Source organism: Anopheles arabiensis, chromosome 3, assembly GCF_016920715.1.
Source record: "Anopheles arabiensis isolate DONGOLA chromosome 3, AaraD3, whole genome shotgun sequence".
In the NCBI taxonomy this organism is placed as follows: Eukaryota; Metazoa; Arthropoda; class Insecta; order Diptera; family Culicidae; genus Anopheles; species Anopheles arabiensis.
The window spans coordinates 85,679,340-85,695,576 of record NC_053518.1 but is presented as its reverse complement, the minus strand read 5'-3'; the positions used below and the strand labels follow the sequence as shown (position 1 = coordinate 85,695,576).

Below are 16,237 nucleotides of genomic sequence, written 5' to 3'. Positions count from 1 at the left end.
TATTAATGCACTAAAACCTCCACCAATCCATCAACGCTGATGGTGACGATGGTGGTGGTGGTGGTGGACAAGGTTCTTAATTATTCATTGATTTTGTGGGAACGAACGAAGTGATTGGAGAAAAAAAAACAGTGAGCGAAGTAACAAAAACAGGCTTTGAACTGCATAAATACAGTTTGAGTGTGTGCAACTAACGAATAAAGGTTGTTTTTACTTTGTAAAGGACGGGTAACGGTGTAAATACAAATAAAATTTGAAACAAAAAGCAGAAAAATTATTAGAATAAATAATAAAAAAGAAAACAAATAAATAACACAGGTTAGATAAAGCTAAAATACAGATTATATCAACAAAAAAACAGTTCATAGAAAAAAGTAAAATAGAAGCTTAAGAAAAATAATAAACATAATTCAAATAAACTATCAGACAAATAGACAATAACATAGACAGCTAAATATAAAAAAGAGATATTAAATCAAATAATGTGTAAAAAAGAAAGTAAAAAACAAAGAAAAACAATCAACACAAAAAAGAAAGTAAGAAAACCAAGTAAAAGCAATCGTTCAAACAATAGATAAAAATTGTTAAAAAAAATTAACAACAGTAGATAAATAAATAAACTTCTGAAAGTGAAAATATCAGTGAAAGTGAAAACAACAAAAACAAAACAAAACGGATGAAATCAAAGAGAAAAACAACAGCAAATAAATTCATCATTATTATGATCAAATTACAAAATCAAATTGCACTCAAAAGGAACCAAAGAAGCTGCCAAGAGCTCAAAAAGCCCACACCGGAGTATGGTCAAACAAACAAACAAAAAACAAGCAAACGACAGAAAGGAAATCTGAATTTTATTTTCTTAATTTCACTAATGAATAATATTTGCATACGCTTTCTCTCGCCCTCTCTCTATCTTTTGGTGCGTGTGCTGGTGTAGGGCCAGGGCCCGTAACAAGCGAACGAACGCTTGCTTGTCGTCTGCCCGGGATTGTTTCCGATGAGCTTTTCTCGTTTCGAGACCGTGATTTAGTAGTCCTTCACCAAGGCATCTACATATCATCTGCCCGGAGAGCATCTGGTCGCCCCCGGAAGCCCGTTTTGTCCAGCTGGCTGCACACACACACAAGGGAGCGTTGTCATCATGTGCAAAGAGGACATGCTTGGGTTGCTTTCTGTACCATGTTTAACTTTATTTACGATTAGAAAAGTATTAACACACCAATCCAATCAATACGAAGAACGAGCCGTGGCGCAGGTGTGTAGTAACCGTAACGCTTCTTTTTATAACGCGTTGTAACGGAAAGGAAAATCGCAAACGCTACTAGCGCTGGTAAGAATGTTGCTGTTGTGTTGTTAATAAATTAGTGATGGTGAACGTAAAAAAAGAGAACCTTACTACCGTGCGTCTCTCGCTTTGTGGTACAAATGCTATTTTCTTGGCTTGGGGACATTGAAAAATTCGTGCATTTTTGCTTAAATTTTTCATCTTCAATTCATTTTCATATATTGAACGTAGGTATTTTTTCGCCCTTTTCACATTCATTTTTTTCTCCTTCTATTGCACTATTAATATCCTTGCACAATTCACTGCTTTGTACACCGAACAATAACCGTACACACTACATTTCCTGTACACTTTTGCACTTTTACAATGAAACCATTCATTCGCCCCGGGGATGGAGCTTTTCCAAACAAAAAAAAAACAAAATGAAGGAATATTTTGTTTTCGATAACACATCAATAATGCGCACGGTTTACTATTTTTCGCCCTCTCTTTCCCATCCACGATCGAACCCGATCGATGTAACGGATAAGCATTTTCCAGCCGGTTACGAAGAAAAACGGATGCACTTTTGGGTGCATGGGTGCACGCATTTTAACGCTCACCAATTTCACATCAAAACAATGGCACACCGGGGAAGGGGGTGCACAACACAATACATTTTTGTGCCCCCGACACGCTCTTCTCACCGCACGGATGTACGGATAAAAATGTAAACTGAAACAATAAGCGAATTCGGGGAGAGGGTGGGGGAGGGTAAAAACACACACACACACAAATATTCCCCAAAATATCGTGTGATAATAAAAGGACGCACAAACCCCCATATTCCGATAGCTAGTAAAAATCGGAATAAAATGTTTCAAACAGAGAGCGAGCGAACATTTTTCCCTTGTTTTTCCTTCCGTCACGTGCATGTTTTTCGTGTTGTTTGCACGGGAAATTTGTGGGGAAAAAAAATTGGGAACAATAAATTTATACATTTTACAACATCCTGCTGGGTGGGTGGGTTTGGTTGAAGCTCGGTAGCCTTCCAATTACATGTCACAAACAGTAAAGGATCAATTGTAAGGATATTGAATGAAAAGAAAAGAGCAGGAATAAACGATGACAAGGAAAAACCGGCCTGCATTTACTGTTGTGGCCAACATTTTCATAAATTTTGGTCATTTTTTACGTGAATGCATTTCATTGTTGCGGGGGCTTTTGCGCGCGCCTCGTGCAGTATTGTATTGCACTAACTCATGTAGATGGTTCTTTTTTCGGTTTGCACAATTTTTTTCATCTATTCCCAGCCAAGAAGATTTCATTTGTAATGTTTTCGTCTTTGTTGTAGATTTAGTTTTTGCGCATTTATAATCGAAACAAAAACGCAAAACATGACATTGTTCTAATTCGCTTGCGCTTTTGCTTTGCTTCCCGTAAGCTGTGACTAGAGGTTGCGTATAAGTAAAACTGTGTTTTTTGTCATATTTGTCGTTAAATGTGTAGTATTATGACAAGTATAATTAAAAAATAATTTAGAATAACACATTTCCAGCTCAATTACGGAAAGATTTGAATAGAAACGTCTTTTTATCATAGTTTTACGCAAAATATGCGTGAACGCATTGAGGAATGATAACAAAATTCAATCAAAGGTCTCACACTCATCTAATAAATATAAATCTAAATCACTCATTCACGCCATCGTTTGTCGCACAATACTATAAATTTTAACAAAATGTTTTGATACAATATTACCCAAAAAAACACATTTTTCCTTATACGCAACCACTCGCCACAGCTTTTACACAATGGCGCCAAGCATCTCCATGGTATCGATACACGCCAACTTACATCCTAACCTACTCCTCTCCCCTAAGAACCTTACATACATTCACTGCCCATATACATACATTTGCATTGCTCGTTTGTTTGTTTACTTGTTTTTGTCCCTATCTACATTACTCTTTTATGATGTTTGCACGATTTACACTTAACTCTAATATTTCTTTTCTCTTCCTTCAATTTCGTCGTTGCAGTTCCTACTTTCGGAAATGTAGGCTTACAGTTGTCATATTGTTTTCCTTTGCACTACTTTTCAACCCCCGCTCCTGTCTAACAGCTACCTCTATACCTGACTTGTTAAAAACGTGTGGTTAAAACTAAAATGGTTAATAAAAACTTAAGGTAATAATTGTTGTACGTAGCGCTCAATACGCGTCTACACATTTTTCTTCCCTTACTAGCGCATATACGTTGCCCTCCCACGGGACCACACTACCTTACTAACCTAACCTTACACTACCTACTTCCGCTCCATCGCTACCGACTCTTACACACACATGTCTTTTGTTGCAGTATCTGTTTCCTCTATCGGCAATTTTTTTTTTCTGTTTCCATGGCTTAAATGGTAGCCACCGTCCCCGTGGAACCACCCACTCGCTATCTTAATGTGTAAACGTAAGCTAAACGGAAATAAAACGGGGGCGGGGGGAGAGTGGTGTGCGCTCGCTCTCTAGCACCACCGCGCTTACAATTATTACATTCTCCACAATATCACAGTCCGGTTAGTAACTTCAGCTTGTCTATTTGACGACGAGGGAGGGGGGGGGGAAGGGGAGGAGGGGTTTCTTGTATGGTTTGCCGTAGAGCGACACAAAACTATACCATCTAGCGCGTAAAATGATCATCAAAGACAAAATCAAACGATGTAAAATGATTGATTTGGACAGAAAGAGAGCGAGATCGTGGGCAAGAAGAAGAGATGATCTGTCAAATAAAATTCTAAAAATAATTGGTGTAAAATTCGAGCTTAATCTTTTAAAACTAGTATTAAACCCGGGGGGAGGGAGAGCGCAATTTGAATATCTGTGTATGCAAGCAAAAACACAAATGGCATTTTCGTGGAATATTCAAAAGCTAAACCTAAGCTCGGCTAAACCTAACCAACTATACACACTGAAAGCAGTTCTTGCACAGTTACCGTCGTCTTTTTTTGTTTTGTGTTGCCATACACAGTCACGTTTGAATTCTTACGAATAAACAAAACAAACCAAAAAGTGCCACACACTAATCTAGGTGAGGCCGGTCAGGTGAAGCGAAAACAGGAGCATTCTTCGCTTACCGCTCAACACAGTACAGAGAGATTATTTGCACCTATGATGCCGTGCGTGAGTCTGAGCAAGAGGAGTGAGACTTTGGAGGAGTGTTTTCTTTAAAAGTGTTTTAAGGTAATAATAGTAACCGTGTGCGAGACGAGTTTGAATTAACGGGTGTTGGGTGGAAACGTTTGAAACGGGTGCACTTAAGTAAGAAGGTGTGTGTGTGTGTGGGACCTTCGAGAACTCGAAGTTTTAACGGGATAGTACCTCCGTTCGGAGAGGTACGGTAAAGTGTGTTGCACACCACGCACCATGTGGCTTAGCGGCGAGCGAGCACCAAAAATGGCTTAGCGCAATATGGCCTTGGTGCTCAATATTGCCAAACATCTTCTAGTCTTATCTTTACCTAACGAGAGCACATTCGAGCCTGACTTTTTTCCCTAAGATCGTTAGCTGAGCAGTTAGTTTCTGTAATGGTGTACTATATAAGTGTGTCTTTAAACGACAATAAACTTTCTCTCCCTAAAAAAAGGTACTATTTGCAAATTGTGAGCAACCACCAGCCACCAGCCAATAATCGATCGACGCGGTTACTTCGGCACCTTAACAAGCGGTGCGACCGGTGGCAGCACCTTGCGCTCTCTGGCATAGCCGCCCGCAACACTACCAAGCAACGGACCGGCTGCACCACCGGCCGGTGTCAGCAGTACCTTCCGTGCCATCCCCGGCACCGGTTTTGCCGTGCCCGAGGGCATGGAAAGCAATGGCGACCCGTTCGCTTTCCCTTTGCCAGTCGATCGGTCCTGCGATAAAGCGGCGTTTGCTTTGCGCGCCTCCAGCAAACGAGCGTTAAGCCGACGGATGCTGCCGGGCGAAAGGATACCAGTGCTGCGGCTACTGTTGCTGGTGCTCGCCTGCAAAGAACGACCCGCTGTACTGGGGACTGGCGGAGAAGGAGACCCGGTGCGTGAATTGCTGCCACTACTGCCAACCGTTGGTGAAAGGGTTGAGGTGTACTTTTCCTTGCCAGCGGAGTTCGAACGCATCTCGTTGTAGTACACCGTCATACGCTCCGCCGGTCGGTACGTGCGGCCTCCCTTGGTCGCCAATCGGGCCAGCGTTGCAGCACTAACGCCACCACCGCAGCTGATCGGCGGCTTGCCAGCGGACGGTACCATCGCATCAACACACACCGCACTATCGCCAATTACCGGCGGTCGGTTCGTTCCACTGGACGCTCCTTTTCCAGCACCACTAGCGGCAATGGTGCGCTTGCCTGCCGATTGCCGTACCGCCCCATTATTGCCCTTCTCCGTCGCTTCATTTGGTTTAGATTTGTACGAATGCACCATACTGTGGTTATTGTTGTGCACCACTATCGCAGTGGTTGCCGTTGGCTTGGAGCGATCGGCCAATGGGAACGTCTGGCCACCGAATCCGGTCTGTGGTTCCGGATCGGAGGTGGGCGATATTTTCTGCTTGGTCGAAAACACCGACCGCTCTGAAGAGGTCGTCCGGACGTGATGTTGCCCCTTGCCGCATGCTTTCGATCCCGGCGACACTCCGGCACGATGCGCACCCGGCAGATCGTGGGAGCGTTTCGTGCTGGTTGGACTCGCGACCGGCGACTGGGCAGCTTCGCCCACCCGGAACAGCTTCCGCGTGTATTGGACGGCTTTTTGAGCACTGGAGGAAAGCGTTTTTTCCTCCTTTTTAGCATCCTTTCCAGCAACCGCCACCGCCGCTGCCGCCGCACTGTTCCTTTCTGGATTGGGTATCGCAGCCAGCGGAGAGGTAGCTTTCACTGCAGCGCCGATCGATTTCGATTCGTCGGGCAACGCGTTCACAAGCGCCGCATCCGGCCCTTGGGCAATGTTTTCCTTCTCGACACACTTTCGACGCTCCCCAGGCGGGTACATATCTTTCGCCCGCTCAACGGACATCATTTCGACGACTAGATTAGTGTCCTTCTTTGGAGTCGCCTTCGGCACCGTTGGGTCGGTTGCTTCCTGCTGCTCCACCCGGTTACCGTTTACCTCGAGATAGTTCAGGCTCGTATCGCAGCTCGAATCGAAATCGGAACAGTTCTCCAGATCGCGCACATTGTTCAGCGTCAGATGCCCATTTTGTACGTGTATTACGAAACCCTTCTCGCCGTAGCGCTTCGTCTTCTGCGGCCCGTCCGGCTGGGAGCTTTCACCGCCAATTGCAAACCGTGCAACAGCACGCGGCACCTCACCCTGCTGTTTGGCACGCTCCAGGCTATCTTTCACCGAAGCGAGCACCTGATCCGTCGACGGACGCACACTCTCCGACGCACGCACATCGGCAGCCGCACCAGCAGCAGCAGCGTCGTTTGCGATCATTTCATTAGTCATAATTAAGCTGATCGGTTCCGAGGCACTACCATCGTCGGCGGCATTGGCCACGGCATCGCCCATCAGTCGATCCGTTGCACCAAGCCGGGCCGCAGCGACCAGCAGACTGGAATCGAGCGATTTGCGCTGATTCTCCCGGCTGAGCATCATCCGTTGGCGCCGCTTTGCCCGCAGGCTGTCCCGTATGCGATCCCCGTTGGCGGAAAAATCTTTCCCCAGATGGGGGGACTTTGGTATATCGTTAAAATCTACCACGACGAATCCGGGCCCTGCTTGGGCGGTCGGTTCGATCCGCTCCTCCACCGGCCGAGGTGTGCTGCTGTTGGTAGGCGTGAGCAGCTCACTATCTACCGGCACATCGCACACAACACCGTCCACTAGGTCGAAGCTGGTCGGTTGTACCGATGCCGTGTCGTTTAGCTTGTGCTGCCGCTCCAGGGTGCTGCCGGTGTCTTCCTGCCCTTCGCAAATGCGCTTGCGGCTTAGCGATGGTTTCAGCCCGTACCCGGACAACGGTGGCGGAGTGGTCAACCCGTCCGGTGTCGTGCACAGGCTCGATTCCGTGCTTCGCAGCCCCTTAAAGTTGTCGATTTCGTCGATGATGCGTATCGGAATGGGACGCTGCAGGGCCACGACGGTGGCCATCGTTTCCAGCCAACCCTGCAGCACGTGGAATGGAGGTCTGTATTGCGAGAGAAAAGGTGGCATTTTAATTTATTTTACCCCAAAAAAAAGCCTCAAACACTCTTACCGTTTGTCAGGATTCAGGTCACAGCACAGGAAGGCAATCTTGTAGAACGGTTCCGGACACTGGCCGCAAAACTTCTCCCGAAACACCTTCTCGTTCAGGCCGAAGTCGGGCAGGCGGGGCAGATAGTCCGGATCGGCCTGCACCCGGCCAATGATCTCGCACAGCATGATGCCGAACGAGAAGATGTCCACCTTTTCGTCGTACTTGTTGCCGCGCATCATTTCCGGCGCCATCCAGTACGGATTGCCGACCACCGTGTACCGCTGCCGGCGGGGTCTGCCCCGGCGCCCGATCGTCCCATTATTGCCGCTGCTCGCTGCTGCTGCCGCTGCTGCTGCTGCTGGCTGCGGTGGTGTGGCGGTACACTTTTCATACGCCGTCGTACTGATCAGCGGCTGCTTAATGATGCGCGCAAGCCCAAAGTCCGCCACTATCACCGTACCGTTCTCGCGCACCAAACAGTTGAGCGAGTTCAAATCCCGATGGATGATGTTCATCGAGTGCAGGTAGCTCATGCCGCTGGAAATATCGCGCGCAAAAGAGATCCGCTGCGCCCAGCTCAGCGGCAACCCGGAATCGTGTATCAGCTCCTTCAGCGATCCGCCCGGGATAAACTCCGTCACCAGGTGAAGCTTTTTGTCCTTGTACAGCACACCGATAAAGCGGAGCACGTTGTGGTGCGACAGCGACCGCAGCACGGCAACCTCCTTGAGGAAGTTTTTCTGCGCCTCCTCGTCGACGCGGTACAGTTCCTTCAGCACCATTACCTCTTGCGTTACGCGATGCGTCACTTTGAACACCTGGCCGAAGAAACCCTTCCCGAGCAACTCACCCTGCACCAGGTCCGAGGCACGGAATATGCGGGCCGCCTTCGGCTCCACGCGGAACGACTTCGTGCGGGAAAGATCGTAAAACTCTCCACCAGTGGCCATCGTACGATGTTCGTCCAGCAGGCGCGACATGCTTGAGCTGCGTTCCTTCTCCTTTAAACTGTTGGTAGCTGCAGGGCGGGAGGAGATGAGAGGTGGGAAAGTAACATTAATATCTCGCACTTTGACGGAGTAGGCCTCACAGTAGTGTTGGGTTTCATGAATCTTTCGTTGAGATTCATTCATATGGATCCTCAGCGATGAGTGATTTGAATCTCCTTGGATCTTCATGAATCCTTGAAGGATTCATGAATCTTCAAGGATTCATGGATCTTCAAGGATTCATGAATCTCCAAGGATTCATGAATTGATTAGCATTCATAAATCTCCAGGGATTCATGAATTCCTAGATATTCGTGAAATTTTCGAGATCTATAGATCTTTTGAGATTCATGAATCTTTGAGTCTTATGAATCTTTGAGATTCATGAATCCTGGGAGATTCACTAATCCTTGGAGATTCATGAATATTTGAGATTCGTGAATTTTCGAGATACATGAATCCTTAGAGATTCATGAATCCTGGGAGATTCCTGGGAGAAACTTTCCTTGGAGATTCATGAATCTTCGAGTTTCACAAATCCTTGTCAATTCATGAATCTTTGAGATTCATGAATCTTGGAGATTCGTGAATCCTTGGAGATTCATGAATCATAGAAGATTAATGAATCTTCGAGATGCATGAATCCTGGGAAATTCATGAATCTTTGAGATTAATGAATCTTCGAGATTCATGAATCTTGGGAGATTCATGAATATTTGAGATTCATGAATCCTTGGATATTCATGAATCTTGGGAGGTTCATGAATCTTTCCAATCGAGATTCAGATTCACTGAATCATTTCAAAGATTCATTCATATTCATAATTCTAAATCAGATGAACCCAACACTACCCCACACCCTTCCATTACCTGTATTGCAATTGACATCCTTGAGACGCTTTTGCAGCTTCCGGGACGATCCGCTCATGTAGCCTTCATCCTTCTTGCGGAATATTCGCTCCAGCTTGCTCGGCGAAAGGCTCCTCGTGCACTCCTCCTCACCCTCATTCTGATTGTTATTCAGCACATCCGTACAGTTCGTTTCGGTGCCGGCATACGAAGCGGACAGTATGCCCTTGCAACCGGGCAGCCCGCCGGCCGTCGCCAGCGCCACTACATCCGGATCGTGCTCGACCGTAAGCTGCAGAGCTTTGCCGGCCGAAGCTTCGATGAGATTTTGCAAATTTTCCAGCGGTACATCGCGCACGGGTGTACCGTTCACTTCCAGCACCTTGTCGCCGACCCGCAGGGCCATCAGATCTGAGTTGAGCGTTACTCTGTTGCGGAAAGCAAGACAAATATTAGCAAATAATTGATTTATGCACGTGCACTTTGGGATGAATTAAGGGTATTGTGTTAGAAAAAGCATAAACCACAATTCCGCACACTTCCGTCCGGCTTAAACCACTTTAACTCGGGTGGTAATGATGGGAAGCAACATTTACCTAAAGTGAAGCAAACCACAGCACGAATCCAGCGCAGTGTTAATGCACGAAAAGATGTACTTTCCCATCTGTCCGTACGCCGCGCAGAACAAACTTTTGAGAGTGGTTTTTGGAGTGGCGTGATCCGCAAAAATGATCCGTAAGGTAAGGCAGCGTAGCACAGAATGGTTATTCAGTAAAGGTTAGTAAAAGACTGACGAGCGAGAGAACAAAACACACGCCACACGTCACCGCAAAATCGACACTTACTCCGATATGCGAACGCTTTTGCATCCGTTGGCAACACCCTTCACGCCGGACGGTTTATCATCCGTTGCCAGACGGATACGATCCGATCGATTGCCACTCCACGGTATCTCGACCAGCCGGATGGAATGTGGAATTCTTTGCCGTTCCTGCTTCGTCGGCGACACTATTGCACCGTTCCGACCGGCAGCTTCCGATGCGGTCTGTTGTTGCTGCTGCTGGTGCTGCTGCTGCTGTTGCTGCTGCTTGTAGCACCCTCCGCTGAAAAAAACAGATAACGCACGCGTATTCGATTACTGATGATTCGATCCTTTGGTGGTGCGATTGCGTTTTTAGCCCCTGTCAGCACATACCAGTACAGCTTGGAGCGTTCCAGCAGTGCGTACGATTCCCTGTCGCCGATGAACACTTTGCACGATTCACACCGAAAGCATTCCGGATGGAACTTGTGATCGCCGGCAAACATCGCCGGTCCGGAGATAAACTGTGCAAAGGAGAAGATAACCAAGGGGACATAGGGGGTTATTTGACACCGATTAGGCTGCAATCACCTTCCCCTACCCCAAGGGACGATCGCTTGCAACCCTTGCCATTACCTGCGAGCACTGCTGACAGCAGTCACCGAACTTGGACCAATGGTCATCCCGGCAGAACAGCAGTCCATCCTTCTCAAAGTACCAGCTCGACAGTCGTGCATCGCAAACCGAACATCTGCAAAGAGAAACGAAAGCACACACACACAGCGTTTAGAAACAAATGCAAATGGTAAATTTAATTAGCATACTATAAACGAATTAAAACCACCCACTGTTCTCACCCCCCGCATCCTCAACTGCGTCTTGGAGTGCGCATGGCGAGACTTTTCACCCACCCATCCATCCATCCGCATGAGCAGGGAGGCGCGCAAGGACTACTTGATTACCGGGTTTTGACTGCGCGCACGTGGTAACAAACGGGGACAACACACGCGGTTTCCTTTTATTTTTGCGCGTTCACTACTTCCTATGCAACGCTTGGGGGGCGGAACCAACACAAGCATAGCGCTAGCCCTCGCAAGGTAACAATAATAATACTTGCGTTGCAGGGAAGACGGAACGAAATGGACACCGCAAATATTAAAATATTTCATTGAAAGTATTGTATCGATGTCGTAACTTTCATTTAAATTTTTGCAATTCATCTTGTTTGATTTGACATAATTTTTGTTTCAAATAAAATCTAAATTCTAAATAATCAAAATAATAATAATTATAATAAAGTGCCTTACATGGACCGACAATCCGTAGCAAGGATTGACTATCCGGCTAAGTTGTACTCACTAAGAAGTTTCGTAAGCCTGTAGAGGATGGAATGACCATGTATAACGCCAATAGAAGAAAATAATAGAATATGCATTTAAATCATAAATCACATGATTCCATGATCTCCTTATCCATATTTTCCAAACTGCAGGGTTTGAATTTTATTCGTTCTTAGAACATTTTCCGTATAAATTAGAGATGAATATTTTTAACATAAAAAATAACGAAAAATATTTAGGTTCATGTCCTTGAGTAGCTAGTTAACAATAATTGGTCGTTCGATTAAAATAGAGCAAGTGGTTGAAAGTAACTAGCTAAAATAACAAGACACTAGTAGCAGTCAATAGTATTTAGTAACAAATATTTGGTCGTTCAATTGAAGCACTATGAATTAACAGAGTAAATGTAACTGCTAGTGTTAGATATTAAATAAATATTAATGGTCAATTCGATGGCACATTGGTGTTCTCCTTCAATTCCAATAGAGGACACTATCGAAATGGAGTATATCTATTGATAACGATCGGGCTGAGCAGTCCCGATAGCACGAATATTCCCGATCGTGGCAAAAGTTACGATCTTTAGCCATTCTTTCACTGATCCCCGATCCAAGCGGCTGAATTTATAGCTAACATAAAATAACATTTCTTAAAGAAACGCTTGTGTATCTCACATTTAATGTACATTCAGGTGAAAGAAAGAATTATGTTCATAACGTCTCAACAGCTATGAATTAACTATTTCCCTGTAACAAGCTACGAGTAACTAGTTAAATGTTACTGGTCATCCGAATTGAATGAATTTAAAGGGTAAACAAAACCAGTACCAAATACCAGTCATGAGTAATCAGTAGAGTAATCAACAGAACACACTTTCGACGCATTTCAACGCTGGTTTAAAAAAAATGCTCCAGGCTAAGATTGATTACGCATTGCTTTGAATCCATGTAATTTTATATCATTGCGGTTTAAAATTTACTTAATGTTTGCATATTGTTTTGCTAGCCATCAAAATGTATTGTAACTCTTACATTTCATATAAACTACTACATTTTGGAGCCTTTGTATGGTGATTTTATATAAAAAAAGCTTTTAGCCGTTTTTCTTTAATTTGATTTTCGCATTTCGAATCATATCAAGGTTGGTCAGTTGAAAATGGACGGAACTAATAGGAACTAATTTACAGGGATTTTCAGGGGATTTCATTGTTGTGAGACAAAGTGTGACTTTTTCTTACCGGAAAAGAACATTATATTAAGGGAATTATACTCACTAGTACCCTAATTGGTCAGATTCATTCCAAATTCCTATTGGATTTGGAAAATGTGCTATAGAGTCCAATTTCCATCACATAAAGTTCATTTCTCATAGGAAAGAGTTAATAAAGTGTCCCACAACCATGAGAACCCCTGGAAAAACTCCGTAAGACAGTGAAGAGTGAAACTTTTGTCATTAAGTGTAATTTAATTACATGTTCCAAAAAGCTATAAATCACTTATGACGACCATATTGCTCCGACTTCCCATAAACAGCCATACTAAAAGCCGCTCGCTCTCCTTCCACCCTCTAATCGCTGTAAACCATGGAAAAAGGGGAAGCAGGTGTACAACGACGGTGTGCGAATAACCTACCTAAAGCATTCCGCGTGCCACAGCTGACCGACGGCGGCCACATGCTGTTCCGGTTCTATCGCGTTGTAGCAGCTAGCACATGCAGCTGTGCCTGATTTCCCTACAAAAAAAAGAAAGACGAAAAACAAAAACACAATTATGTTTGGTAAAGGCTTTTATCAAAAATTGTTATCTTTTCGTTCGTTGGGTGGAGTTGGTGCAACGGCGAGTGCAATCGGATGTTGTTAGTTGACGGGTTTGCAAATTGGCAACAGCGAAACCGGCCACCGATGCCGGGGTGCCCTTCGACGTCGATGATTGCTTGATTAACCTTCTCAACTCCCCCCCCCCCATCTCTCTCTTCCCCATCACTACTCCACCATTCAAACGTTGCTACGCTCTAGCATAGATACGGACAGAGGGGCAGCGAGCGTGCCTACTTAGAGCAAATTAGTTCATTAAGCTACACCCCGTCTCGCTCTAGCCGCCGTCGTTCAAAAGCACTTCTCTCTCTCTCTCTCTCTCTCTCTCGTTCCCTCTTGTGGCATGCGGCGCATGTTGGCGCGTTGTTTTTATTCGGACATTTGGCATGCGTTCAATTGCTTTCACTATCTGTGCTGCTTATTTCGGGAAACCGGGGAGGGGGTTTCCCCACCCCTGTTTTCCTCTGTGTTGGGTAGCGGCAATTGTTCTTTGTTTTGGCGTGCTTTTCTTTGCTTTTCTTTCTCTATTGCGCATTGCTTCAATTCTATTTTCTAAATGCAACATTATCGATCTTAAGTCAGCAGGCACAAACGAAAGAATGCGAGCCTGTTTCCCCCCACCCTTTTAAATGAATGAAATGTCAAGGTCAGGTGTGTGTGCAGCAGGAGTTTGTGGGAAAACAAGCGCAACGGACGATTATGTTTGTTTTTGCATTGCTACTCTCCGGGGCTCGTCGCGCTGTCGTTTTGCGGCATATTTTATGTTTTCGCCAACTCTTATCAGTGTGTAACGTCGTTGGAAGGGGGGGGGACATGGAGTTTCGCATCATTTCTCGCCCTTGTGACACATCTATCAATTCTCGCAAGCTGGACAGTGGGTAAGCGACCGTATCCGCTAGCCCCCACCATCTTATCCATCATAATATGTTACGTGGTGGTTTTCGGTACGTGAGCGAGGAACGGTTTCCGCTCGGATAAGTCACCGCGATGTGGCCGAGCTGGGTCGAATTGTTTGTTTTGTTGCATTTTTTTCGTTTCATTTCGTTGGAAGCATTCCACGGATCATGCAGAATGAAGCCCGCACACACACAGACACAGACAGACACACAATTAGGCGATAAATAAGCATTGGCGACAGTATGCCATATATCGAAGGAGGCCAGCGTCTCGGCATGAGTCATGGTCGCCGCTGGCCCGTGTGCTAGAAGACCGCATCATATCGTAAACATAGGAGGCAACGACAAACGCAACCGACGACCTTTAGGAAAACAAACACACACACACACACGCACACAATCGTACACATGCTCTTATTCTTCTCATTCGTACTACACACACACTCACACTCACACATTGGCTTATGTCATACGCTACGCATTTTTTTATCGTTTTGTTGTTCTCTTTTCCCCATTCTCTTCCTGTACGCACTGCTACACCAAACAAGCGCGTTCGTGTGAATGAAAGGAAAAACAGGCTTGGAGTTGTTTGTTTTTGCTCTTCGATCCATTATTTGGTTGGGCAAAATAATTTAAGCACTTTTTATCTTCTCTTCACTGTTTACTCCATTTTTCCCCTTCGATTGCTCACTGACAATGCTGCAGTGGTAAACAGGAAGCAGCAAGAAAGAAAAAAAAACAACACCATTCACACACCCACGCACTGTCCCCACCCACCCACACACACACGCCGTACTGCTTGGCTTCAGGTGTGCGTTTGCCGTCGAATAGCGCAGCATAAACGCGGCCCAGCAGCATAGTTTCACCCTTAAACCATCGAACCAGCTGGCAATTACCGCCGGGCACACAGCAACCGCCGAAATCACGCACCTTTTGCCCCTGTTTCGCCCATCGTTGCATTTTTTTCCTTCGCAGATCGCTGTCGCTGCTTCTCGGCGTGCTGCTACTACTGATCGCGGGTGCTGCTGCTGCTGCTGCTTCTCCCTTGCCTTTGTCACCCCACTCAACCAACCAACCAACCACCTCCCCCTTTGCGATAGGAGGAATGCTTAACACACACACACACGCACACGCGGAGCACAAGCTTGAAGGATTTCTTGTTTTGTTTTCGCTCAGTTTCGGCTTCTACAGTTTAATCCAACGCGCAACACGCAACAAATACAGCCCCTTTGCGGATGCATTTTCCTAGTTCGCACTTTCCTATCTTGCTGCGGCAATTGGGCACATTATAAGCTGCAGCACACACACGAAACGCACTGGCAGAAGTTTTCATTTCATTTCGGTTTCTCGCACTGTTTCCTCTTTTTCCTCTCTCTCTCTCCCACCCCTGTTTGGCATTCTGTTTTGACATTGAATTGGGTGGGACAGCTCTTGCCTGCGGTAATCTTGGTCGGCAGGTTCGTCAAACTTTGCTGCCAAAAGGGAAATTGAATGGCAAGAAAAAAGGAACTTGGTTTGAATTGTCGGGTAAATGTTATTGAAAGGTGCCTTTTATGCGCAATTTTCTAAAAACTAAGAAAACATATTTTTTTTAAAGTTTATGTAATCATATGCAAAACATCGTAGCATTTTTAAATGTTTTTTGTTCTGTTCCCCTTTTCACTTCCTTTTCTGTGTCCGCATCCCCCACCAGAGTGACCAGAATTCCGATTTACCAGTATTCTTACGCGATTTTTTAATCGCCTGCTGATTCACAGATAAGCCCTAAAACACCCTAAAACTACCGATTTTTTATTTTTCCATCCGAAAATCACCCAATTCAATTCACACAGTTTAAATTTTTAAAACCTACAGAAAACTACCGAAAAAAATCTAAACCTCCTACCAAAAACCAAAGTGTATGAAGACCAGCTGGTCTCGTCCCATACAAATTGACAACTAATTTTGGAATCAAAAAAAGCTTCTTTTGACAGAATGGGTGAAATGAATTTCCATAGGAACCGTTCGCTTTGTACTTAGCAACAAATACGTAGTACACATTGGTGTCCTCATCGACGGCATTATTT

At 45.3% G+C, this 16,237-nt stretch overlaps 1 protein-coding gene across 5 annotated transcripts; it reads right to left on the bottom strand.

Moving 5' to 3' along the window:
* Window positions 1-1,168: 1,168 nt before the first annotated feature.
* LOC120900541 (LIM domain kinase 1) lies at window positions 1,169-15,544 on the bottom strand. 5 transcript variants are annotated; one of them, XM_040307668.1, is made up of 9 exons: window positions 15,102-15,544; window positions 13,094-13,193; window positions 10,759-10,873; window positions 10,516-10,646; window positions 10,166-10,423; window positions 9,917-10,009; window positions 9,342-9,748; window positions 7,501-8,500; window positions 1,169-7,431 (listed from the first exon to the last, which is right to left on the bottom strand). In XM_040307668.1, the coding sequence occupies exons 1-9, from the start codon at window positions 15,121-15,123 to the stop codon at window positions 4,962-4,964; spliced, it is 4,596 nt and encodes a 1,531-aa protein (XP_040163602.1). In that variant the 5' UTR covers window positions 15,124-15,544; the 3' UTR covers window positions 1,169-4,961. The 5 variants fall into 5 exon arrangements, with proteins under 5 accessions (XP_040163602.1, XP_040163603.1, XP_040163604.1 ...); XM_040307669.1 differs by lacking the exon at window positions 15,102-15,544 and adding an exon at window positions 14,626-14,776; XM_040307670.1 differs by lacking the exon at window positions 9,917-10,009 and having other exon boundaries at window positions 15,102-15,543.
* Between the last annotated feature and the right edge of the window lie 693 nt (window positions 15,545-16,237).